Source organism: Vidua macroura, chromosome 3, assembly GCF_024509145.1.
Source record: "Vidua macroura isolate BioBank_ID:100142 chromosome 3, ASM2450914v1, whole genome shotgun sequence".
NCBI classification, from domain to species: domain Eukaryota; kingdom Metazoa; phylum Chordata; class Aves; order Passeriformes; family Viduidae; genus Vidua; species Vidua macroura.
This window is the reverse complement of record NC_071573.1, coordinates 84,775,515-84,803,506: the sequence shown is the minus strand read 5'-3', so window position 1 is coordinate 84,803,506 and position 27,992 is coordinate 84,775,515. Positions and strand designations below refer to the sequence as shown.

General features: G+C 39.4%; 1 protein-coding gene and 1 long non-coding RNA gene across 16 annotated transcripts in view; one reads left to right on the top strand and one right to left on the bottom strand.

The window, feature by feature from the left end:
• The window catches only part of KCNQ5 (potassium voltage-gated channel subfamily Q member 5), a 273,412-nt gene that overhangs the window by 238,899 nt on the left and 6,521 nt on the right, over positions 1–27,992 (top strand). Inside the window, exons 8-12 of one of the 5 annotated variants that reach the window (XM_053974026.1) lie at positions 120–214; positions 1,740–1,766; positions 4,792–4,848; positions 10,315–10,535; positions 22,899–23,007. In XM_053974026.1, coding sequence (XP_053830001.1) covers positions 120–214; positions 1,740–1,766; positions 4,792–4,848; positions 10,315–10,535; positions 22,899–23,007 — 509 coding nt within the window. The remainder of the gene's footprint in view (positions 1–119; positions 215–1,739; positions 1,767–4,791; positions 4,849–10,314; positions 10,536–22,898; positions 23,008–27,992) is intronic. The other 4 variants (XM_053974030.1, XM_053974027.1, XM_053974028.1 and 1 more) reach the window with 4 other exon arrangements.
• Positions 108–27,949, bottom strand: LOC128805388 (uncharacterized). 11 transcript variants are annotated; one of them, XR_008436409.1, is made up of 11 exons: positions 27,785–27,949; positions 24,446–24,603; positions 22,425–22,506; positions 18,008–18,072; positions 17,178–17,380; positions 12,445–12,560; positions 5,870–6,059; positions 4,400–4,586; positions 2,658–2,760; positions 1,734–1,943; positions 108–373 (listed from the first exon to the last, which is right to left on the bottom strand). It is a non-coding gene; the product is annotated as an uncharacterized LOC128805388 (long non-coding RNA). The 11 variants fall into 11 exon arrangements; XR_008436415.1 differs by having other exon boundaries at positions 17,178–17,375; XR_008436416.1 differs by having other exon boundaries at positions 17,178–17,311.

Here is a 27,992-nt window from a genome sequence, read left to right as displayed (position 1 = left end):
AATGATAAGAGAAAGATACAACTTGTATCAGTTACTAATCTGCTTTTCAATTTTTTGTTTCATCCCCTACTCCCTCTTGCCTTGTTTTTTTCTTTTTTTACCATATATCCTGCACGTAGTGTGTATGGCGTAGTTATGCTGCTGATGAGAAATCAGTTTCCATTGCTACCTGGAAGCCTCATTTGAAGGCCTTGCATACCTGCAGCCCTACAAAGTAGGTACAAATATGGCAGCTGGTGCTGTTTTTGATGTGTGTTCAAGCTTATAGAGAACTAGTATTTGTCTGTCTCTTCTTGGTTCGTTGTCTTAAGTCCTCTCAAGTCTTCTCATTAAAAATTTCAACTAACAAATCAGATCAATATCATGTAGGAGCCTAGGAACAAATACAAATCATTGCTATTTATCTTAGAAATGCACAGGCATTAGAAACATTTTCCCAACAACCCACTCATACATCACAGTTAATGATTTACCTCATTCCAAATTATCCTTAAGGAGAAAAATATTAAGTTTAATGCAGAGCTTGGTTCAATGGTATGTTTATGCCTGTGCCTCTGTATAAGGCTGTAGCTGCTGATCTACCTTTCCAAAGAAAGAGCGCCTTGTACTATTTTGTAGGTGAATGCACTGGAGAATTTGCTCCTTTTTGTCATAACTTCTGATATATTCAGTATTTCCTTAGGACAGACTATATATGCAGTCATACATACAGACAGTGGAAGATGACTCAAAAGACCTGTTGCCACAGTTTGGCAGACAGGAAATATTTGATATCCTAGTTTGGGTGAGAATTCACAGAGCACTGGCAGTCCAAGTCTTTTCAAAAATTCAATAAAAGGTTTAGCAGAAGGCAGCAAGTTGACTGATTCAATACGGGGCACAGATCAGGAAGTAAAAAACACTTGAGAAAGATCAAAAAGGAGAGCGCTAAGAGCCTTATGGGAAAGCTCTGATAAGCATCTTAACTGTTGTTAATTGCAGACAGTGCAAGAGAATTAGTGGTTTCTCTCAAAGCTGGGTGATGAACATCCACATGACTGTAAAAAGGTAATTGTGTGCCAAAAAGCTCAGCCAAAAAGAAGTTTGGCTGGGTATCCAAAGCTGATCTTTGAATTTCAAAGAGTTGACAAGAACAGAGCCGTAAGTAATCCATTACCATAACTCTAATTCCAAACTGCTCCACACTAAAAGGAGCTTTTACATTAAAAGTTACATGAAGTATTGATATTTGATATATACAAACAGGTTGAAAGCAACATTAGTATAAATGGATGGATAGAAAATTACATAAATAATGAAGCTGTATCCCACACAAAATATTCTAAAATATGACTGTCCCTCAAAAGTGCATCTACTTCTTATTTTAAATAAGCATATTGCCGTGCTAAAACTGAACCTTTTTATTTACCAGAAATAAGTTATCCAATAAGAAACTACAGCTTTCTGTTATATATGTGTCAGCAATGCATTTTGCCTAAGTGCTTTGCCAACTCAGTCTGCAGTGGTATGTACTAAGCATGTTATGCATGTGTTAAAAACCTGAAAAGTTTCTTCTCCAGAAGCGTTGTAATTATGAGTCTTGCTTGAATGTTTTTGTGGTTGCAATGTAATGTGTGTGTTGTGCACCAATTAACATATCCATTTGCATTAATCATACATATAACATCATCTGTAACTAAGTAATGTGATTACTATCTGCATAACAAATATGTTTTTCCCTCCCACTCCCTGACCTGAAGAAAAGAACAAGGGGAATCTTCTAGCAGGTTTGTAGTTTCTTTTATTTCTTTTATCTGTGAAATTGCTGTTTCCTAATGGCTTTTAGATGTCCTGGGTTCTGTACAGTTGATTCAATGAACTGCAACCATTGATAGATAATAATCACGAATTGGATCTTTTTAAACTCATATCTTGCTGAAATTTGCTTCTTTGTCCCAGTTTTTCTACAGGAAAAAAATAGGCAATTTTTTACACATCTAACATGCTGTACCTTTGAGAGGCTCAGTTTGATCAGTGACAGAGCAGCCAGTGGACCAGCTTCCCCAGCCCCAGCTCCTGGGCAAGGAAATGTCCCCAGCTTCTGCTGTAAAATCGATGCAGAAATTGCAGTGGAAGTTGCAGACATATAGTTTAGTTTGGCAATGTGAAGAAGCCCAACCCTCCATTGCAGGGAGGACCCTTTGATGGGTCTGGTTGGATGTCACCTTTGCCCTGCAAGAGCATCCACAAGGCTTCCTCAGTGCCATGTCTCCACATTTTCTAACTTTTCTGCCATCCCCTCCTAAGGAGCATTTTGGGACACAGGAGGTGGGGGGAAAGCAGCACTGCAGTGTCTCACCTCCTCCTGGCTGCATGGCTTGCACTCCCCCATGGCTCAGTTCAAGCAGAGGAGCCAGGCTGGTACCTCTGCTGAAGAAAGCCCCACTGCTGCCAGCTGGGAGTGCGGGTGGGCTTCCACCCAGCCTAGATCCCGCCTGGGCACCGACTGCCTACAGCTGGCAGCCGCAAGCCTTGGCAGGGCTATCCTCACTGGGAAACAAAGCTCTGGAGAGCCATGTCCTAAGGCACTGGGAGAAAATGCTGGTCTTTGCTGTACTGATAGCCCAAATCCTTAGCGACAGGAAAGGCTTCAGTGGCTATAAGAGAAATTGCACTACCTCAGAAACTCATCAGGGATGGGAATCAGCAGGCGTTTGGCAGCTGGCACTGTGGTATCAGCACGCTCAGAGAATAGCAGACTTTACCTCCCAGCAGAAAACACTGAAAAGCTAAGGAAAAAAAGTGTTGATGACACATCAGTCCCTGAATTACATGCAGCCCCGTGTTGTACTGTGAAGCATTCACAAATGCTTCTGGGTTACTCAGTCTTCACATCAATTACCCATGTCCTATTCCACTTCCCAGACTGCTCCTCTGGCACCTGACTCCAATCTTATCCTCCAAGCACATGTAACTGCTGTTAGTGTCACTGTAACTCAAAGGGACAAGATTTGCTCTGTCAGTTCTGGGATTTTCTGTATACATTACCTCCACAGGCTTGCTAGCAACATATTGATCTCATTAAATTATTACAGTCTGATCCAAACTTCTTGCACTCACTAACTGTATTTCCTAGTCTTTTGACAGCAGCATTTAAAATTGACTTTTTTAAAGGTGACACAGAAGTTGCCAGTAAATTAGTACATCCCTCTAAAACTGAGATGTGTGCAGAGGGGAGAGGTTATTCCCAGTTGTACCAGCAAGCACTAAAAGAGACAAATTTACTTAAAATAACCAGAAACTAGATGGAAAAAAAAAAAAAAAAAAAAAAAAAAAAAAAAAAAAAAAAAAAAAAAAAAAACACCAAACACCCAGCTGTCAAAACCATGCTATGTTCTCCATATTGATGATAACAACTGTGGCTTTAAAAGAAGTCAACAATTTAGCCATATTTATTCACTTTATTTTCACTGAATGGAAGATGTTTGCTCCTTCAGAAACACTTAATTAATACATGCGCTGCTGCAAATTAATATGTAAAAATGAACTAGCTAACTTCTAAGATCATGTTCTACAGTAAAAACCCTACAGATCACTCAGTGCCTTTTAAAAAAAGGTATATTTTTTCAGTGGCTGTTTACTGCTCTTGTGCTGACATATCACTGTATGTTTGTATCACTGAAAATACATGTGGTGTATGTGGTCTTTTGTGGCAAAGATGCAAATGTGAACTGCTGCAATGTACTTTGAGATACCCGTCCTTGATTATTTAACTTGTTTTTTACTGCAATGCTAAGTGACTTGCATGAGATGCTATGTGAACTAAGCAAGATTCTTCTTGTTTCACTCTTTAAATGAAGATGTTTTTGCACAAGCAGTACATTGGATTGCATTCTGAACATGCTCTTTGCTCTATATTCCCTTCTAAGAACAGTGAAGAAAAACTTGTATTATGTTAGGGAAAATTCATTATTTTCTTTCCTACCAAACTGATATATTAAAAGAAATTATTTCTTGTGTTTTGTCATGTATAAACCTGCAGTCTTTCATTACGTGACTAAATGTTACTATGCATTTGAGTTGATAGAGCTGTGCTTATGAAGCTGCAGTGTCAGACTGATTTTAATAAAAATATGTACATTGTATTTCCCAAAATTTTACGCACAAGTATTCTAATTAATCATTTATCAAAGTATTGGTAGACAACCTCTCTGGTGTATCCAGGCTATAAATGAGATCTTTCTATAAATCAGTTCCAGAGTTGTGCAAGTTATTTTAAAAGCCTATATCTTAAATTATTAGTATCTGGAAATGCACGCACTGAAAACAAACAATATTTATTTCTGTTCAGTTACACAACATGTCTGAAATAGTTCCTGTGCAGGATACGAGATCAAGACTGATGAATCTTGTCACTTACGGAGAGCATAATCAGCCTTAAACTGTGTGTAGGACATGCACTGGGTGTCTGCAAAGGATGAATGTCATCCATCTAGTCTTGTAACCCATGAGGCTGAATATGCATTCCCTTTTCAGACAATTCTCTCTGGTGCAATAAGGAGCAGTTTTGCCAGTATAAGATCTTCAGGGGAAAACTCAGCCCTGTACTCAGGGAAACAAGTAAATTATGTTATGGAATTCTTTCACCTCCTATATCATATATGTTTCTAAAAGTAGATTTAATGTAAACAACTCTGCATGCACCATATAAAAAAGAAATTGCCAATGATCTAACTTGAGGTGGAAAACCTAACCCCTTACCTAGCACTGGAATGCTTAGTAACAGAGTCCTCTATCTCCCCTCACTCCTAGTAAGCTTTGTAGTAATAAACAGAAGCTCTTCAGGATGTACACCCCTCGGAAACATAGGTATTCAGCATCCCGCCTATTCACATGATGTTTGAGAATGCCAACTAACATCAGGTGCATGATTCATTCACTTCCCCTCCTTAGCGCTTTAAAGTTCCTCACTTCTCCAAATGATGTTTCCTATTTCTTTTTAAGTGCTCCTAAGTCCCTTTTTGCTTGTTGCCTGTAATGCCATTAACACAGTGGCAGGAACACCAGTTGTTTCAAACTCATCCAGCCAGACAATTGCAGTGCACAGCACACGAAGCCCCATTCCCCTTCTCTGCCTGAGACTTCAACTTTTGGAATGCATTACCCTGTGGTGATCTAAAACTGGGGTTGAATATTTGGGTAAAGCCATTTCCCTAAGTCCAAGAGGATTTTAATGACCATGGCAGTTGATTTCTCCATCTAATTGTTAGTGGAGAATATTAAGCTATAACATACTAGGCAATTACAACAGACATAATGTGCAATTGTTTTTGAGAAGAATCCCCTTGGACACAGCTTGTGGATGATGTGCCTGCATCCTGTACTGGAAGGTAGAGAAGTGCATGTGAAATCAAGCATCTGCTTCAGCTGAATTCTCTTGAAATTTTGTCTCTTACCAAAAATAGTAATTCCTAGATAGATGAATCTTACGGGAAGAAGCCTATGATTCATATCTCAAGCTGATTGCATTTTTTGTTCCTTATTAAAAGACAGCAGAAGTACAAACTGATTACAGAAAATTAAGATCAAAACAGTTTCTCTTCATTTAGAAATTGTTTTGGAAAAGGAAAAAAATTCACAAACACCCTGAAAGTAAATACTTTTTTCTGTTTGACAATTGAACTATAATATACTGTGGCATGAAGTTCTTGTTATTACTTATTGAAAATATGAGATACAACGCTAAATTTCTTGAGTTTGTGGTCCTACCATGAGACTGGTGGCGAAGTCTTTGAACTTTAGGTCTCACAGTATTTTCCACTGCATTTGTATTTGTTCAACTTAGCTTAATTTCAGTATAAGTATTTTTAGGCTCAGTAAGAACCAACACCTGTATTTATAGGTAGCTAACTGCTGAAAATTGGCATGTGCATCTGCTTGCTGTTGTTTGCCATAGGTGATAATTTCTGGCAGTTTTAGCTTCTGTCTCAAAGCATTCTTCCTCACCCTCAGGCTTTTCAGTTATTTCTGATTCAATTTCTTCCTATTCTTGCTTCCTCCAATTGGCTCAGTATGAAAAGCTGAAAAACAAGGTGTAAATTATGGCTAGTAGCAAGCAGTAGTGCTGCAGGTCTGAGGCTGAGGCAGAGCATAAGTTTTAACTTGACCAGAAATGTAGGAAGGTGGCAGGCAAATGGGGGAGTAGGACTGGGAAGGAAGGAGATGCTCAGTTAATAAAGTGTAGGGAGATGGTCCGTGGAAGACAGAGCAAGCAAAGGTTTTTATGCATTTGTCAGTTAAAACAAACTCTTACCCAGAGTCATTTGGACCACGAGAAAGTGATCGTTCCCTCTGCAGTGAAGCTACAGTGACCTCTAGTGTCCCTACACACCCATTCCTTTAGAAATCAAAGGTGGCAAAGGCAGAATTTGAAAACGAAGAAATAAAAACTAGAAAGTCATTTGCTGTCCTAGGGAAGTGAGCACCTTGGGCATGCAATGGGAGGAATGAGTCGTAAGATCCTACGACTGAACTTTCAGAAGGCAGACAAATACAGAAAAGTAATTTGCTTCCTTTTCTACAGCTGCCAGTTATAATTGATCTCCACTAAAAGACACTTCAAAGCTCAAGTGCTATAGATAAGAATACATTCCACAACTTTCAAGCTGCAAGGATATAGGAGTGATAGGTCCAAAGAGATTACCATTGCCAGGGAAGTCTGTCATAGGAAGCAAAAATGTATGTCAACCCATTTGGCTAAATTATCAGTCATATAAAGTACAAGAAATGATGGACAGACACACATCTAAAGGAATGCAGTGATAACTGGAGACAGCTGTGGATCTCTCAGATCATTGTAATTTAGTTTTGATTTAGGAACTTGTGTAATTTTATTTTCCTATTTCTTTCTCCTGGTTTTTGCCTTTTGGAAAAACACACAACTTAAAGTTTGTGAATACTTATGGAGATGCATGAATACCCAATGGTAATTAACAGATTTACATTGATTCACAGGATTTCCTTTGGATATCATGTAAAAAAAAAAAAAAAAAAAAAAAGAGGAGAAAAGGTGAAAGAGTAAAATATAATAGACCAGGACCTGAAAATTTTGAAGGATTTTTAGCACACACAAGCCAGTGCTGATACAATCAGCATTAAATCAGAATAAAGGGCCCTAAAGGAGTCACTGGCTATTGATTCAAACGCAGAATGTTCAAAGATGCTTGAATGGTCTGTTATCTTTACTCTGCAATTTTAACACCATCCCTACTGCTATTGCAACGAAGAATCCAGAGCCAGGAACTAGGTTTTATCCTATAAGGAAAGGGACTTTCACTCTGGGGTAAAGCCTGGTCAGGGTACGCTCAAAGTGCTCTGATTCAATTACTCCTTCATGATCTGTTATTTATCACACATGGAAGAGCCCCAAGACAGTGTGCTCCTAAGCACAAGCTTTCTTCTCCCAACCTTTCTGCTCCACTGGCAGTCACAATTTATGCCTGTGCTGACAAGGACCCAGTGACTTCAGGAACATTTCCCACCAGTCTCAAAATAGGAACAGGGATCCAAGAAGCAAAGAACTACTCTAACTAGTCTCTTTGAGTATGCATCTCAAGAGTCAGAAGAGAGTTTTCAAACCCTGCTTCCTTCAGAGACTGTGTTTCTCTTCACAATGCAGCACCCTCTGCACGCCAGTATATTGTCATTGCTACAAAACTGACTTATTCGAGTTTTTAAGTATAAGCTCTGCAATTTACATTATCATTTTAATTCTCAGCATTGCACTTTTGGAAAATGTCTATAGTACAGATAAAATGCCTACTGTTCCTTTCACCATTCCCTCACTGCTTTGATTTGGAGAACTAAAGATATTCAGGTTAAGTAGTCATTGTGTACCATTCAGCTTTTATAAATGAAATAACCATGTCTACCAATCATTTAAAGGTAGACACTGCTTTCATTAGTACAAATTAATTAACAGAACAATGCTGTTTTGACTTTGGTTTAAAATTTTCACTTTTATTTTGGAGTTAATGTGATTATTAAAAAAAATATGTATACAGATAGTTTTTATGGCAATTTTACCCATTTTCCTTTCATTTTTAGTAGTGCAGCAGGAAGAGAGCTGTCCAGAAACTTTTTAAATATTAATTTGAAAAAAAAAAAAGCATCATTTGACTTCATTTTTCAATAGCAAGTACAATTTGAACCATAAGGGGAGTTAAAAAGGGGGACACTTGTAGGAATAATATCTAAAAGAAGAAGTCAGTTTTGATTCTCGTCCTCATTCTGTACAATATGACAATGCAATAATGTGGTTAATAAATATTTTATTTTCATTGTTGTACAATGCAAAAGATTCCTGAGCTGAAATATAATTCAGTATTGAAATGTAATTTGTATTCAAAGCTAAATTTTGGAACTCACTTTTCTTTCAAATATTAGGTTCTCTGGGTCTTTTGTATTGCTTATGCCACAGCACTGGGTAACAATTAACAATGGAAATAGATAACACTTTCATCACTGTGATGCATTTATTTCAACAATTCCTTATTTGGGCAAGAAAAGAAGGGGATTACATTGAGAAACTATAGTAAAGGTATTCTTGCAAGTAATCCAACATGCCATATAGAAATACCTTTATCTAATAATCTTTCTATTGATGTGCTTATTGTTTAGTATTCTTGAAAATTATTTCCTTACAAGCATCCCAGCATGTGTTTTGCCTGCAACAAATTGCATCCTTTCTGCTCTCAGGGATGTTTGTACTCAGACTGAAATGCTATGCTTTGCTATGCATGGACAAAGATATGTTTATCTCAACATTTCATGGCCACAGAGGTTTATAACTACTTTCCATTTCATATAATTACGTATTAGCACTGTATTTTCAGAGTGCAGAAGATTAAAATCTAAGAACTACATAGTGTATATTAGCATTAGTTAATTATCTGCTGGATTTGTTTCTGTTCAAAACATCCTATGGGCATTGTGAAATTAAATGCAAAGACCTTGAGAGTACTAGAAAGTGTCTTAACTTCAAGAACCACCATAATCTTCAGGTAGACAGTCTTTGCTAAAGGTGTTGTAAAAGCCCCCCCTGCAAAGCCTACACCAGGGCAGTAGGAGTGCAAGTGCCAGTAACACCATACTGTGAACAGGCACTGCCTTGCCCTCATCATCTCTCCCCTTGAAAGAACAGGATCACTGATCAAGGTGATCATTCCCTTGCTCAACCAATTGGATTTAACCTTGCCTATAGAACAAGGTTTCCAGACCTTGGTATCAGACTCTTTCTCTGTTTCCCCTTTGTGTCTTCTGCTACAGGAAAGGACAAACAAAGGTAAAAATATTAAATAATTTAAAAGCATAAGGAGATAGTCACCATGACCACAGGATGTTCATCAGATATGTTTGGATAAAGGTAATTTAAGCACCAGGAAATAGAAAATCTACAAAACCCACATTTAGCTGGCTGGGGGAGAAGATTACAAGTACAGCAGAAAAAAAAAAAAAAAAAAAAAAACAACACACCTTACAATTGGTCTTGGTCAAGCATAAGACCACAGGGTCACCAGTGATGCAGCACAGTCATGAGCTTGGCTGGGGTCTGTTACCTGTCCAGCAGCACCTGCACATAGTCAGCTCCCAGCTAAATCTTCAGCAATGACTTTAGGAAGCACATAGCATATCATTACATTTCCATTAATCAGTCATCATGCTGTTTCTTGGATATTTTATTAATTTTGGTTTTGTCTCGTCCATGTAAGTGCTCTAACAAGGAATTCTGGATATGAGTGATCACTAATCATGCATATGAAATGTTGGAAGTGCCACATCCTGAAAAAGCATGAATATACACTAACAGTATTTTTGCCTGCTTAAAAAAGCCACAAACCAGACAATACTACATGGCATGCAGTAACAATAAAATACTTTTCGGTTTTGTTTATCTGAAGATATGGCCAGAAATGCACTGAACTTGGCTGACTAAGATGGAAACAAATCTAGTTCAAGTTCAAGGAATAGAAAAAACATCATAGGTATTAATGTATAACAATTGGGTAAAATTGTTTCTATTTGTTATTTTTAATTTCCTTCAGAAGGCTATTCTGTACTGTATGATAGACTGCCAATGCTAATGCTTCTATTGAAAAACAATTACATCAAATCAGTTCCATTCACAAATTAAATATATTCAATGAGAATAAAAGTGTGTAAGAAACAGATTCATACCAGTGAGATTTTTTACACATTATTTTCAATAATCATACAATAGAAAAAAGAAATAGATTGAAGTAACTATGAAATAAAATATATTTCTCTCTCTCACAGTCAAAAGCTGAGTTTCAAGGAACGGGTCCGGATGGCCAGCCCACGAGGTCAGAGCATAAAAAACAGGCAATCTTCAGTCGGAGATCGCCGGTCACCGAGCGCTGACATTGCCACCGAGGGCAGCCCAACCAAAGTCCAGAAGAGCTGGAGCTTCAATGACCGAACCCGCTTCAGGCCCTCGCTGCGGCTGAAGAGCTCCCAGCCCAAACCCATGGTTGATGGTAGGAGCTGTTCACCCCTTGTTTGCCACTGCACACTGCTCCCAGCCTGCTCACACTCCTGCACACTTGCACAGTGATTGTACATCTTTTAGGAAGATGGAAAGAATTGCTGTTTGGGGCCAGAGACACAAGCCAGCTATAGTCTGTTTCAAAGACCCCAATAATGTGATTATTTTTTTAATAAGAAATCATGTCAGTGGTGCATAGGGAGCAACTGGTGGAAAAACGGGTCACTATGAAAAGTCAGAGTGGACTCTGCAGCTGCAGCAGCTCTTCTGTCATGGCCCCTCTCTCACTACTGAGCTCAGCTGCTGCCTAAACCTGCTGCCTCTTGCAGCTGTCCACACAGCACAGCCAGCATTGTCTGTGCCTTTGCCAGCCAGGAGCACAGCTTGTGCAGAAGTGGCTCCCTCAGGCAGAGGAGTCCCAGTGCCTACACTGGTGATGCAATCACTGGCCACCAAGGGATACACTACTGGATGCTTTCAGTTTTACAGGGTTGTATCTGGCTTGATAAGGCAGGCAGATTTTGCAAACAAAAACAGTGTTATTGCTTTTATGTGTTGCTTTCTATAGAGTACTTTGAATGTAGGAAGCACTCCTAAAATGTAAAGATGTAGATCCTGGTGAAAATGACTTATTGAACCTGCAGCAGGCAGCCCAGCCTTTCCCTCAAGCTGCCTCCTATGCTGCTCCATTCTCTAACTTAAGTCAAATTTAGCATTAAACTAACCAGTATTCAGGCAAGGACCTTTATCTGACGAAGCCTGCCAAAACAAAGACAGTGACTACTCTAACCAAGGAGCACCAAAGTGGGTGACAGCAGCCCCCTGACAGGCAGGAGCTGAGAGAACCAAGTGAAACTGACCCCTGTGTGGGATGGGTCTAGCACTGAAAGATGCACTCACATAGCTCTGGGGGTACTGCTGCCCAGTGGATTTTGTTTTGGGTTTCTCCATTTCCTATTTCCCAATCTATGAATGTTTTGTTCTTTCTTGTGGCATCCTCCATGTAAAAAAACAAGGGAAACAAACTGGTTGACTACCACAGGGTGCAGTGACCCTGCCTGAATGGGAAAGGTATAACCTCTTTCTACAATGGCAATCATGGATGTTACATCCAACAATTGTGGTAAGACTAATTAGACAGAAGTGTGATGTTGATGTCACTCATTTTTAAGAGCACATATTATCACAAACGTGTAGGTCGCAAAATACACATTGAACTGCAATGCTCCATCCTTCAGTGAGGATGTTCTACATAACAGATCTCTTCAGGAAAAGCCTGGGTAAATAAACATTTCCTTGGAGGGCAATCAAGACAAACCAATGGTATTTGCTAAGGTCATCATTCCAGGCTAGCCCTCACCCATGGAGATGTCTCAGATGCACAGATTCTGAATTTGCCTGTGGTACAGTGAGCTGCTGGGGTATATCAGCTACCAGGATACTATCCAGGTTGCTCCACTCCACTATCCACTGCTAACCACTCCTATCTCCATCCTGGCGCACAGGCCCTGGCTTATGTCCCATGGCAGCTGTATCACAGGGGCTGTGTGACCTAGCCTGGGTCTCACGCTGATGTGAAGCTCAGCCAAGGCCACAAGGGGAACTGAGAAATGCTCTAAGTAGCATAGTGGTTGAAGCTACCCTGTCTAAATTTAGGCATCCTACATAATCACTTATAAAGCACAAGTATCGTCCCCAAACTGCATCAGAAGTAATTTTATAGGTTAAACCCCTGTAACTCACACGGTGCCTGGAAGTGACCTAAGGAGGAAGTAATTTTTTGAGCACTCTCTCAGAGTAACAGTGGCTCACTTTTGCTCCAACTCTGCAGTCTGCACCTCACTGAAGCACCTGTTTCATTTTTCGTCATTTATCATAGAAGCATTTCCTCAGCATGTTACCTATTTTGTCCTTTACATATTGTCATCGATAACAACAACGTGCACAAGCAAATCTTGCTGCCCCTGATTGTTTCCCTCTCACGGAAAAGGTGGCATAAACATCACCTTGGGTATATCTGTAGATAAAAGACAGAAACAACAACAGAGCTCTCATTGCTTTGCATAAACCCTTGAAGATCTTCCCACTCCTCGGGGTGAGCACAGCCTGTTTCCTGGTCAGTGATTTCCAGCTACTAGTCCACCCTTATGAACTGAGGCCAACAGATACAACCAATTTCTCATCTGTGGCAGAAGGAACAGCTTCCATTGTCTCCAGCTTTTAGGCAAATGCCAAGTTTCCATTCTGGGACCTCATCCAACTACTTCTAGGACCACTATGATTAGAGAGATGTCCAGTGTGCTCACTGCTGATAGATAGCTCCCTTCTGCCTTACCCAAATTTTTGCAGGAAAAGTCAGGCACTACTAACCTTCATTTCTTTTTCTTTCTTTTCTTTCATAGCTCGATGCTGTCTGCATTTGACAGCTCAGTGAAAAAGATCTCAAGATGATGTATTTAATTTAGAACATCTTGCATTTTTCACTAGTTGAAAAAAAACAGTATTTGCAGCATATTATTCTTATCTCTTGCTTGCCAGGTCCTCCAATTTCCTCCTTGAGGTATTCTCCAGCCAAATAATTAATAATTTTGGCAGGCCAATTGTCAAGCCAAAGCTATAAGCCCCATTTTTGTGGGTGAAATCTTGGGCACAAAATAGTACCCTTGAACAGCTGGTCCTTCTGGTGAGTCCTACATCTCTGTAGGGTGTTTGGTGGGAGAAGAGATTACATTACAAGGTACCTTTGGGGCAGTGACAACACAGTGCTGGATAACCAGTTCAGTGTCAAAACTTCATGTCAGTGAAAAAAATAGAGTCTAACTATGAACTTCCAAAAGAGAAGAAATAAGACATTTCACTCTATAGGATGTGGAATTGTAAATGCTCTGCCTAGGCAGAGGACTGAATTCTGTGTGAAAATAAAGGAAAGATGCAAATATATAAGGAGAAGCTTCCAAAAGAAAGGAAAATTATTAGCATATGAGGATGATTTAAGGCAGATAGAGGGTCAACACAGAGATTTCTCAGTGATGACTGAGTTCTGGTAAGGACATGGCTGGAATCTGGGCCAAAACCATCAGAAAGAGACTGCTGGGGAAACTCAACATTAGCAATTAGAAACTGGCCTGCAAAGGGAGGTTTCGAGTCCAGACAGGAGCTCATGGGGGTAGCTAAAAGGCTAACCTGATTGAAAATGTAGTAGCTTGCCTCTTAGGCTACCCAGCATCAAACACTCTAGCACTGTCCCACTACATATTGAAATCACAGAATGAGAATTTCTTGTCAGTAAGTAAAACACTTAAGCCAGCCACTGGTATCTCCCAAAAGGATTTTGGCATAGCAGACTTAGAACAGTATGACCAAAACCGTTGCACAAATGGCTTTATTTATGGTTAGTAACAATCTTCTCAAAGTACCATAAACCATTTGTTGCCATTGACAAAGGGGGTCTGAAAAGAGCAGTAATTATTTCATTACATATGTGCATTTGCAAATGGAATCCAAACCTGAGAGAGGTTTGATGGTTAAAGAAGTTTATGGTGGCCTGACTGGAGATGCTTTCCAGGGCATTCAACAACAGCGCAGGAGAAAGTGAATATCAAGACTTATATAATGTGATTTTAAATACATGTGCAGTTTCTGGTGACATGTGGTTCCCAACTTCCAGAAATCTTGTTGAAGAGGGGACAGACTCTGCACAAATTAACAAAGGTGTTAGAATGCTGTATTTCCAGTCCCTGTTATCTGCCTAAAATGGAATTATCAGGATGAGTCAGATGAAAGGGAAATTCTCACCAATCAAGAATGGTAAATAGTGAAGATTTACAAAGCATACATTTAAAAAGGATTGTATAGGGTCATGGAAGAGCCTTCCCCAAAGGGATGCTATGTCACACGGGCAAAGGTGCTGCCTGACCTTGGAGCCCCTCACAGCCCCCTGTGCACCTCTACACAAAGTGAGTCAGGAGCTACCTCTGGCCCCAAGGCCTCCTCATGCAGTATGACTTTGGTCCCTGTAAACAAAAACAGGGAAGCTGCAGCCAAACTGTCGGTGGGGAGTGGTGCCCAGAACATGAGAACATCCACCAGCAGGGCCAGCCCCATGACAGAGTCTGTGCTAGTTATTAAATAGTACAGGTGATCACATGCCTTGCTTAAGGCACTGTGCCCGTGGGTCGTTGTATGTTGTGTATCCATCCACAGACACTCAACCGCACAAAATCTCTTCTGTACAATGGTGTTCCTGCCCTGCTTTGTTTTCTGTTTGCTTTACTTTCTGAGGAACAGAATCTTTTCTGCTTAAATCATGCGCTGGTCTTGTACCACCACAGCTGAATTAATGAACCAATATTGTGTTGTGGATGCAGTTTTCTGTGAGGGACAAAAATACCCTATTATATTTGTTTTCTGCCATCCCATGCTTCTAAGCCTCTGAATGAGTTATTGTGCCTTTACTGTAACCTAGGGACATTGTGTGGCTTTTTGAATAAAACATCAAAAGCGTTCAGCACTGGAGATATTACAAACATATTTCATTTGATTAATTAAAAAGAACTCTCTAAGGAAATATTTGATTTCTTGCACCATCCCCAAACATTATACACTCACATGACCTCTAGCCTTTCATTCCCTACAGAGTACTTGCACAAAATCCTGAGGGTAGAGTATATTATAAGAGCCATGGAAAGAATGCAATTCTGCACTTCAGCCCCCACATCCTCAGTTACTACCATGTAATTTATGTATTGCAAAAATGACAACTTTTCCTTTCAGCAGCATAAACAGCTTGACCTTGGATAAGGCTCACTATGTGGCAGAAGTCCTTAGCTGGGTTGCTTCTACATCTAAGCTTAAATTTGCTGGCTCAAAGTGAAGCTGCATGTTGTCAAAGTTTGAATGAAATTTATTAGCAATATATCAATCTGTGCTAGACAAGAGATTTATTTTCTTGTTATTGCCTTCCATAGAGCAGATAGAGCTCTCATTTATTACCATTGTCACTGTAATTAACTAGGGAGATCTGGCATTCTGATCTAAGCTCTGAGTTATTTTTGTGAAAATAAGTACAGGCCATTGGTTTTGAGGCATTATTTTACTTTATTCCAACCAAAGTCCTGGCCAAATGAGTCCACAATTTAGTCTCTTTCTTTACAATACCTCTTGAGGAACTTGTTGTGCACCATTTCTCACTGGACTCAGTGGTCATAGGTAAATGATTATTAAGCTTAGCTCTTTGAGGAACAGCAGCAGACCATCACACAGAAGTATGATTTGCATGGGTTTTGGATACCCTCATCTGCAGTAAAGACTATACAGATGAGGTAAGAACTAATTTTGAGAGGATGCTCACAAAACTTCCCAACCATATGTAACCCACTTGCACCAAATCTGAAACATTTGAGGAATAGTTTTATTTTTATGAAACATTACCAAGGAAATCCTTCATGGCTTTTTAAAATACAGGACTATCCTGTAGATATCTGAATCTAAACCAGCTATCGTCCTCTAACCCTTTGCCCCTGTCTATGACCTCCCTCAACAACAATACCTGGAAATCTCCCAGGGCACAGGACCTCTGAGGACCTTATGGAATATCAGACGTATATCAAGTGATATGTGCTACAAGGCCTTGCAGGGAAACAGTCAATTAAGTGTGCCATTTAGCTCGTTAGTCTACAGTTCCGGATACTATCATGTGTATCTGCAGTTTATTTTACAGTTTTTACTTCTTGGATGTGGTATATATAAAATAACAGAAAAGTGTAGCTAAAAACACACTAAAGCCATAGATTTAGAGTCACTTTCTTTTCCTTTTCTCACATGGCCATCTAAAGTTGCTGGCTGATTTGCTACTATTTATAAAAAGATCAGCCTTCTGAGCAGCATAATTACTGTGCTTTTAATTAATTGTTTTTAGAAAGTCTCCTGGTCCTTCATATCATCATTCAAAATTAAAAGGATTCCTTTTTAATTAAGCAGTGGGAGCTGTTCCATGAAATATTGCCAGTGCAGAAATTTATGAGAAGTCAAATAATAACTAAGGGAAGGGAATGCTAGAATTTTAGATATTTGGAACTTGCTTGCATTATATGATAATTGATATAAATTAGGTTTCTGACCTTAAAAATTGCACTTACAGAGAAAGAAAACTACTATATCATTCTATCCAGAATATGTAAAAAGTTTTCCACCAGTTCTATCTTCAATTTTAGCCAAATCAGAGGATTTTCAGAAATGCTTTAACATAGATAATGTTGTTAGGGATATTCCTTAAGGTACTCTGTGTCACACTGCACTGCAGTTCCCTATGATGTCCTCTTCTCCTCCCCATCTGGAATGTTTTGTCTGTTTCAGAAGGAAGACAAGGAATGGGCTATTGATATAGCACAACTGAACTCCCCATCAGTACTGCCAGTAGAGTAGAATCTCTAGTTGGGCAGAAGGCAAAGTTTACAAACTTGAGCAAAAGTGCTCCTCCTTACAGAAGGCACCAGTTTCCTTCCTTTTCTGAGAAATTTCTTTCTAACATGGAAATGGCAACCATTTCATAAAAGCTCCCTGTAAACAATCTTTTTAAATGTTGTCAGTCTTATTCTCTCTTAATTTTTCCACTTGAACACTGTTGTCTACTTACCAGGGATTTTGGTGTCATTTTCTAGAAAAATATTAAGTATCTAATGTGAAGTGCCCATCACGGAAGTACTTGTTCCGCCTTCTTCCTTCTTCCTTCTTTCTTGATTAGAAGAAAGTCTTTCCTTTTGTTGGTTTCTTTTTCCAGACATAAAGGAAATAAATACATAATTCACTCCCTCGAGCCTCCTTTTTCTGGCCTCTGCTCTGGAAAGCATGAAAACATGGGCTGCTGCCTTTCCCGCTCTAGGGGAGCTTTGGGCATTCTTATTAAGTATGTGATTAAGTTCCATCACAATTAGTGCTGCTTTATTTCATTTATTTTTCCTATGGAACTTGGTGAGCAATCAAAGTAAAACAAAGTAAGTGAATTATGTGCTGAGAGAAAATCAGCTTGTTGATGTTTTAAAGCAAAGGCAAATTGGAAAGAAAATCAGTTATAGGGGTAATGACGGGATTTTGTATTCATGGTTCAACGAACAGGAGAATAATGAGAACTTGTGAAGAGGCGAGAAGTTTCATGAAACATATTTAGACAAAGGCACAAGGCTAAGACAATTCATTTTTAGAAAGGGAAATTGCATGAATCACATAACATAAACCATGAACATAAACCATCAAGATGTTTGTACATAGAATAATTTTTGAAGGGAAAAAAGTAACTGAGATTTTGTGACACATTCTATGCATTATAACATCTGTGGAAATACTACAAAATATGTTCAGGATATCTCTATTTTTTTGATAATATAGGCTAAATCCCTAACAAAGTGAATGCTCATGGTGAAGAAAGGTACTTCAAAGGCAGGGTAAAGTTGAGTGAAACACACCTACCTTGCAGACTCTCTAGGCATTACATAGAGCAGCACAGCAGAGGCTCTATTTGCTCACAAAGGAGGCTGAAAGAATGAATAATGAGAATATTGAACTGCTGGCATTGCTTCTTGAGCGAGAGGGTTCATCTGAGCTCAGTAGCCATGGACCCCCATGCAGCTGCCTGTACCCCCCTGCTGCAGCAGACCTATGCACTGGCACCTCCCACAGGGACAATCTGTCCCCCAAAAGCTTTGAATTTATATCCAATTTTACTTGCCCAGAAGTTAGGTGCACTGAATTATCCACTCATTTTCTTTCTGACCACTCATACAGAAAATTAGTGTAGAGATGAGTGTGTCACATTGGTGTGCCCTGCACTGCTGCCCTGGGCAGCCAGAGAAGCTCTGAACTCACATGAAGCTGCTGAGCAAGGTGGAGAACAGGCTGTGGAGCTGCATTATGACTTGCTTGGACTTCAATTCCCAACTCAAACTCTCAATTTTGATAATGATCGTTAAAAACTATGGCTCAAAGTAACTCAGCACCTGTGAAAATTAGGCCACCATCCAATTTTCACCTTGAGTCATACATTTAAATGAAAATCAATCAGACATTTTTTCCAAACCAGTGTGTTTTGAACCAAGTCAACACAATACTGTGCTGTAACATGAATAAGTGCAAGTCATATGCATTCTATCAACTTCAGGCACCTATTGAGTTTTTTCCACTTTGTATTGGTTTTGCATGGCCTGGTTCTTGGTAGTGGGGGGGCCACAGAGGTGGTTTCTGTGAGAAGGTGGGTTATCAGCCTCAGCAAAATTATTTATATCACCCACATGAAGAACCCTAACTACCTCTTGCACAGTCAGAGTAAGATCTAAGTGCTTCTTAAGGCTTCCAAAAAACAAGTCAAAAGGTCTAAAAGGTCAAAAGGTTGGGATCACCGTAGCAGTCACTATGTCAGAAGCACTTCCATAGGATTATTCATTGTGTTGGCACACACGTTTATTAATGCCGGATTGTTGTTGCTAGCATATTGCTGTTCCCAGAAAACAAAAAGTAAAAATTCTTTTTTATTCTGTTTAACAGGCAGATAATTACTTGAATGTTACTGACACTGAAAGCAAGGAGCTATGAGAGTGATCAGAGCAATGTCAGTTTTCCCAGTGCCAAAGCATGTTATTAAACAACAGAAAACACTTCTAAGAAAGGACACATACTATTTACAGAAATAATAAATCAAGCCTTGTGAATAACTTTTGCAGAGTCATATGAAATGCAGCTACAAACTTGTAATTTTTTTGTTGGTGACATATAATGCTTTAGAACAGCCTAATTTTTTTTACCCATTCATTTGTGGTGATCATAAATGACTAGAGTTTGCATGAAAAATGCATAAATACTGTGAAAAACAGGGAAATATCAAGACAATTTTACTGGTTTGTGCATGCCTCTTCTATTTCTTGGTAATTGCTGCTTTGCTGTGTGATTAAATCAAAGACCGTTCAGGAAGAAAGAGAAAGAAATTAAAAAGCAGCAAAGACCAGACAGTAGCCCAGAGTAAATAATGTCAAAGATTATAAGACAATGGCAGATGCCTCATCAGTTGTGAAATAAACATGTTCTTTGTTTAAGATCAAAACACATACTGAATTCTAAATATGCTGGTATTAGAAAAAGGTCTGGATTGTCAAATGGACTGACAGCCCTTCTTAAAGAGACTTGAAGGGGTTTGTCTAAATGTGTATTAAAAGACATTTGGGACATTGTTGAGGCCATATTCCTGAGCTGCCCATGGAACAGACTTGAAAGCTGGTTAGTTTGTGGTAGAGATTGCTGGAGAGAAAGAGAGACCAGGGCTAACCCTGGGAAAGCCTGGCAGCAAAACCAGGCTCATGCAGAGCAGCTGCTGCCCACAGCTCCTTGTGGAACCCACTTGGACCATGCACAGCCACCCCAATGGAGAGCAGAAGATACAGACAAAGGGCATGGGGAAGGATGAAGATGTAGATGTGAGCAGGGCTAGGCATGAGCTGGCACTGGGAGGTCTAGCCACCCCATTAATGCCTAAGAAAGGCTCTCTCTGGGAACAGACAGCAGCTTGGAGAACATAGCTTAACCCCAGCTGGGAGCTGGCAGAGGTTTGAACAGCTGGAGCTGCTAAAGCAGCCAAACTGACCCCAACTCAGCCCTGACCTCAACGATGAACTCGAGAGGGACAGAAAGGATAAAAGTACATCTCACCTCGTAACTATGTGGTACACATGAGCTTCCACTGGAAAAAATCAAAAGAATGTGAACTTTGATTTCAGTGGTGTTTTAAGCTTGATTTTTTTTTTCTCCAAATTGATACTATGCATTTCCCAAACTTTTTCCCAGGTCTGCTTAGTATCCTAAAGAAACATTTATGTTTCCCATAGGAATCAAACAAGGCTATAGCTTTTCACAAGTTTTATTGACCTGTGGTATTGAGTGTCTGTCATAATGAAGGAAATTCATATCAGTGGAATATTAGAAAGAAGAAAGGTGATTTATTAGGAGCAGCATCTCTTATTAAAGCTGGCTTAAATTTATAAGAATTTTCCAGCATCTATCTAAAAATTTTGCAGAGCTTTTTATCCACAAGGGAGCAACAAAAACACTATAATTGCACCACACAGTTCTCAAAACAGTTTTGCAAAGATATACTTTGGTAAGGAAGCCCTTTTATTAATGACACTGTACTTGACAAAGGACCCAGGAACCGTATCTGTGAGACAACCATACAGAAACGTGTTTATTTTAAACTTTCAGGTCGGAGTCTCCTGTTTCACTGGGTTTAGATGGCTATAGCTCTTGTGATCTGAGCAGTATTTTTCCTAATTTATACTGGTATAAATGAAAATATTCAAACCTCAGAGAGTCACTGGAAATACCAGCAGCATGAAAAGCCCTGGTTTTAATATGGCACTCATAAATGAGCTGGGAGATTTCCATGCTGGGAGAAGTAACTGGAGAGGCTGATCAGATGTGACACCTGGAAAGTTAGTGTTGTGGAATACTTAGCATGTCCTGAGATGGTGGTTTAGGTAGTGTATATACCTATCAAACTAATTAGAAAGTTTATTTTTGCTAGTCACATTTCTGGGCAGGGATCCAAATGTTATTGAGGCAGAATGGGTGGAGAGATGTATATTTTATCAATAAGATAAGCCAAGTCAGGAGTGAAGCTCATGAAAGAGTGCAACAGAAAAACACTCCTGGCATGACTTAAGTAATAGCACTTCAAAGTTTTGTATGAAAATTTCACTTTTGCAGTTTAGAACTTAATTTTTAATGGTTGCTTTTGATTGTTTCATGTGGACTTAAACACTGGCTATAAGGCATCTTTCTTTATTAAATTCATCTGTCAAAGATGAATTCACCTGTTATTAAAAGTTACAGATGTTTCTCATAAATGTACTAGTTCAGCAACAGTAACAAAAAAAAAAGTGTTCCCAAGGGTAATGAACTAGCCAGATTCAATTAAAAAAAACCCAACTAAAAAATGTGTATGGTTGAACATTAAATCTGTGAAGAAAGCAATGCAGCAATACCAGTTCCTGAAGATGCTGTACAAAACTGTATATGCCAAGATGGCATCCCTATTAGATTTAGAAGGTACCATGACATTTTCAGGCACTTTTGACTGACAAGTAATATTTTTCATCTTTAATTTGCAGTCTTCCTGAAAAAGGAATTTGAAAGAATGTCCTGTAATCATTTGTGTCTTGACTGTGCTTTAAATCTGCTAATAATTTAAACCCCTGAAATTATTTACTTGAAGTGTTTCTGAATGACTAAACCTGTTGTTTTAAATAACAGCATGAATGTAGGCAGCAGCCTAGGACTGGGAAGAAATCTCTTCTGTTACTGAGGGTTACTGAATCCCATCTTTTTTTCTCTGTTTCATGTCACTCACTTTACACTCTCTTCCTCATGAAGCACAGGCACTTATGTGATGAAATACACTGATCTTGAGTGAAATTCTTCTGGGCCCTTGGACTTTATGCAGTTGAAGAAAGGTGATTTGGGAGGAAAAGCACCTACCCCAAAGAATTTTCCTGTGGTTCATGTGCCTTTGAAATATAGATGATGTATGGGCATCCATGACCCTGCCCTTCTTGCTTCTTTTGCATTCCAGCACATTTTAAGCTTGTAAACCACTTGGTCATGCACCAATACCTGTTTTATGTATTGAGTACAATGGACACTTCTGACATTTCTAGCTAATTCCCAGGTGGCAATTCTGCAGAGGTGGTGTTTGGGAAATGTTAAGGATCCACTTTTTTCCTGGTAAATAGGTACAGCAATTTGGCTTAAGCTCCTATAACAAAGAAAGACTGGAATATCTACATGACTCTGAGGTTTAATGTGGCAATTATTCATTCTTGGTAAAAAAATATTTTATTTTCACCTGTAATAAAGTGTTGGGTCATTCCACAGCCTGCTTATTAAATGAAATGGATCTTCTCCTTTGTCTTCAATGTCAGGTTGATCTATAGTGGTAAAACAGTAATAATATAACTTCAGCATCTTTTGATTGTGCTATTACATCTGTTAGTTCACTGCTTTCCCATAAAACAGAGAATGTGATAAAAAACATGGGACATCAGGAATAAACATGCTGATACTCAGATATTAATTAGTTTGAAAAATAATAGGTCATTCTTCCTCTCTAATTTTTACTATTTACTCTTGGACTACCAAGGCATTTTATGACACAAGCATAGACACACAGAAGTGCATCATATAACTTATTAACGGATGGAGGTCTATCATGCTTGATACGTAGTCCTTCTTTTTCCAGAACCATTATGCAGGCTGTTAGAGAACACTAAGGAAGAGATTTTTAAATTTCTCATATTTAGTCTGCTCTTGTCCTTTGCAGCTGACACCAGTCTTGGAACAGATGATGTTTATGATGACAAGGGGTGCCAGTGTGATGTGTCTGTAGAAGATCTCACCCCTGCTCTTAAAACTGTCATTAGAGCTATCAGGTGAGTTGAAAATACTGATTGAATAAACACTTGAATTCCCTTTAGTTAGGATACTAATAAACTGCATGTCAATTCATAAAATGATAGTTAGTTGAACGTATTACGTGGCTATATTTGTTACATAACTAATGCTAATATATTATGCTTCCTTTCTATTTTAGTTAAATCAAAACATTTTATCAGTTCTGTTATCAGTTTTTCAATATCTAAAAATGTTACATGATTTGACACAGACAAGGATGCTGTTTTCCATTATCTTTTATGTTATCCAAACTACAATTTGACGTATTTTTCCTAAGCATGTATCACCTTGCCTGGAAAAATTATTTTCTTTAAAAGTATAGGGTTTTATTGCATTTCCATATTCCTGAGACTGTCATATGACTTTTATTCCAAATTTCTTCTGATAAAAACAGAATAATTACATTCATTCAATTGTGCAAAGCCTTGCTTACTACTATCCACTAAATGAAATACAATCCAAATAATTTAAAACAAATGGTTTCCTTTTCCAAGAAAGTAGCAAACTGCATTGAATTTTATGAAGTTACCTGCATTGAAAGTTTAAACATGTCATTCACCCTCTTGAGTCTGCCAAGGCTATTTATCTTCCAGCGTATTTTGAAGTATAAATCCTGACAGTCAAAATCCCCACCATGAAATGTACAGCAACAAGCAAGGAGAGCTCAAGCATTCTCTGTCTGCTGGCAGCAAACCTCAGGATATCTCTGGACACAACAGTGTCCAGCACCTTCTCGAGTGCAGGAAGGTAGGCAGACAGACAGGCAGCAGCCAAAAGGAATTTCTGCAAAAATCTACGGAAAGACAATGTTTCCCTGTACAGAAACCCCTGCCTGAGTTTTCTCAGCACTATAGGAAGAAAAACCTCGAGCTTTTTATCACATAATTTCATACAGTGATAACCTATGGGCTACTTGTAATTCCTTCCCCTTTTCCATTGAGTAAAATGAAGACAGATAGTGAGTCAGGCTGTTTCTGAAACTTTTCTACCAGCACAGACAGCTTGATAGATCATTTGCAGACCTCTTTTCCTGCCATTTTTCCAATCTGCCTGGAAATGACCTCACAGGACAACTCAGATACCAGGCTTGTGTCCACAGCCACTGCAACTGGCAAGCCAAATGTCACTGCTGAAAACCATCTCTTGCTAGCAATGTTTCAGCAGGTGACAGAAATCCTTTTTTCACAGTGGACACCCACCCACAAGACAAGCCTATTCCCTCAAATGGAAGATGCTCACATTAGGAACTGTCAGCATAATCCATTGACTTCAGTGTCAAAGATACTTCTCTGTGGTGCTGCATTTTAAACAGACTGGATAACTCTTGGCTCCAGGTGCACCTTGCCACTTGTCCTGACAAGGGATAATCATTATTCATACTGTCCAAATTCCTTGACTTCACATTTTAATACTTACTTCATGGAGCTCGTTTTCTAGGGGACCACTGGATTATTCAATGCATCATCTGCATTTTTGCTTGGTGCTCTTGGTCATTATCAGCTCAAACAGAAAGTAACCAAATGTAAAGGATATAGTTGGGAAACTTTCTCCACAGTACCATCCACAGAAATGTTCTAAGAGGAGCAAAGGTACAAGATTTGATTGTTTCAGACATGTACTATTTAACTGATGAGAACCAAATTTTTATATTATCTCCAACTTTTACTCTGCATGCCTGGCCTACTAGAAAAACAACTCATGTCACCACTGAGGCTGAGAATAAGAATCTCTACTTGCCATCAATTAGCCATGAATATCTCCCATCTCCCTGCATATTTTAGTGTATTGCAAGATCACAGGTGACACATGCATCTTGCTTCAGAAACTTACCTTTGTTTGACACCTGTAAAGCAGTAATATGCCATGATCTTGAGACTTCTGTATATGCTATACTTTAATCTCTCAAAATCAAGAGACTGATAATTCAGTTCATCAGGTAGCTGATACACCTCTTTCTGATTATTCAGAGTATCTGTTACCAGACTACGCTGGGATCTATGCAAACATCTGAAGAAGGATCTGAGACTCTATATAGTAACTGTAGAATTTCAAGATGATAACATCTGCCTATATGGAAACTTTGTGCCTCATTTTGAAGTTTGCTTTTAGAAACAGCTTTGAATTGCAAAGGCAGTGGGGGAGGGTGAAGGCTGGTTTTCCTTTCATGCTGGTATACAGAGGCAGGCAAAGACAGAAGGCACTTGCATAGTTTTATGACGCACTAGGGAAAGACCCCAAATATAAACACAGAACAGTTGAATCCATTCTCGATGCATCAACTTGAAAAATTGCTATAAGGGAGTCTAATTATTTTTTTCCTGGTTAGACCTGGGTACAAATTGTTTTACAAAGACACAATTAGTCCTTTTGTTTTAAGGGGAAATTAAATTAACAAAATTAATTTATGCCTGTGGATTTACAGAGGTAAGTCCTCTCTCAGTTTTGGAATCAAAACATTTGGGGTGAGGGTTTTTTTCCTGTGCAAGGAGCCTAAAATATGCTGCTTACTCTCAGGTTGCACAGCCTTGAAATAGCAAAAGACAAAAACTGGTTTGTTTATAATTTTTCATTTTGGTGATTTCAAAGTCTACTGTGTCACTTTTGACCTTGTTTACTTATATTTTTCCAGGGCTACTTTATTCTTCAAAGCAGCTTTTAAAGTAAACAAACCGCCAAACTTTCATTTTGTTATAGTCAAAGCAGAGGATGGAGAAAACAGTCCTTTCCTGAAAAAGTTCTCAACATTTTGGTCCTTTCTAAAAAACACAGGACTCTCAACTAGTCCTACTGAAGACCCACCAGGCAAACCTGCCTGGTAACATGTCAAGCTCTCAATCTGCTCTCAAAGCCTCCTAAACTGAGTCTTTTATCTCGCGTGCTGCCCGCTCCATCCCCTCTTACTCCACAAGCTCTCTGTCAGGAAAGATCAACTGAGGGAGTGAGGAAAGTACAGACAAGCTGCTCGAAGCATTTGCACAGGGTTGGGTGAGCAGGGAGCAGATGGGCAGTGTGGTGAAACGTGGTGTGCACCACAGCATGCCTTGGGCTCAGTCAGGATCAGTCCTGCTCACGCACGGCCTCTGGCTGGGATCAGAGCAGTGCACAAAGCAGTCCTGGCTAGCAGGGCACTGAGTCTGTGTGCCAGCAGGGTCTTCAGCACTACTCAACCGTCCCCAGTCTTGTTGTGAACAAAAAGCCATTAATATCCTGCAGAGTTCCTGGACACTAACAAAAAGCATTGCCTTTTCCAGCTCTGTGAGTTTACAATGATGAATGTGTATAAAAGAGACTAAAAGGAAGATTAGGATACCTTGTTTCCCTATATTGTGATATCTCTGATCGTTTTCCACAGCAAGCAGCGCTCATTTCAATAATACTTTCCACATGGAAATGATGGAATTACTGTACTATTTATGGAATATAAAATGAGATTTTAGAAGCATAAATAAATATGCAATAGAAAATAACTGCAATGGCAGGAAGATGAAAGTACTGACCTAATAGGTCTTTTCTCTCTTTAACTCTAGTGATTGCAAAGATATGTTTTCATTTGTTGCTAAGAAAAAAAAAAACTGTGGCTAAATGTAATGAAACTTGAGAATTCTAGAGCTGATAAGCTGTATAGTTGAACAGTCATACATATTTAACAGACAAAGATGGAAAATATAATTTACCATTTATGTTCAGTCTTTACAATGTTCCTGCAACACCTATAAAATTTATTTTTAGTAGCCATTTTGAATTTGTTCAGTGTAGTGCTTCAGAATCCCCTCTTTCTTTTTAATCCAAACACATTGTTCATTTTCTGCCAGATGGTATTCAGAGCCTAGGCAAGGCTCTTATACATGTGTTTGGCTAGGACAGTGCTGTACCTGGGGGAAAATCATGTTTCTGGCTGTTAGGGGATGAGTCAGGCTAAGACACCAGAGAGAAGACAATTTTGACTTACTTGCCTCACATGTAATAGAACTGTGTCTCAAACATCTTTGCCTGCTGGCCTCTCTATGTTGGATCCTGATCTCTTCTGCACATTCATTTTTACCAGGAAGAATGGATATTTGGCAAGGTAAGGGTAGTGAGACAGAGGCACCAGCACAGGTAGATCTCTATACACCTGCTTTCCTCATGTTGTAGGTGAGCAAACAGCCTGTAGTCACCTCATCTGGCTATGGATAAAACAACCTACCTGTCTTTTAATATTCCAGGCAGTAACCATGTATGATTCCACCTGAATCCCAGTAGAATGAAGCTCTGTTTCTTCCTGAGATAATGACAAGACTGACAAGACACAGCTTGTGTGAATGGCATGAGTATGACAGGGCTGCACGAAGGATTAGAGCTCTTCTAACTTGGTGCCACCCTCAGGAAAGTGCACTAAATGACGAGCAAAACAACTTTTACTACTGGAAAGGGCAACATGAATGCAAATTACGACGCAGTGAATGCCAGGGAAGATATGCAGCATGCATGTACAGAAAACACTTAATTTTAGAGCAGTGCCAAACCTGCATCTGAGAACAGATAAATGAAATGGGCACTGTTCTTGGCTGCTATGGGTCAATAAAACAAAAGTTGGTATTGGACCTGTAACTTTCCACAGATGATCAGCATACATAAAGATTAGTAGGACCAGTGGTTTAGCTATTAATTCGAGACAAAACACTTTAATATATCGGTCTGCTTCGACAGATTTTTTTTTTTTTCTGCCCTTCTCTGTACGCATCACTAAAATAAGCTACTTTTTGTAACTCTTACCAGAACGCTGTCATGCTCGTGGCTTGGGTGGGTTAACAACAGCGTGTGGCCCGTCACGTTCGATCCGAGTTACAAACCGCCACCCTGCTGCGCGGCACAGAGCGCTCCGCACACGCTGAGGGGGCCGCACAACGCCGTGAGGCCCGCGCGGCCCCGCTCCCGGCGGCGCGGCCTGGGACGGGCCCCGCTCGCCCCCTGCTGGTGCCGC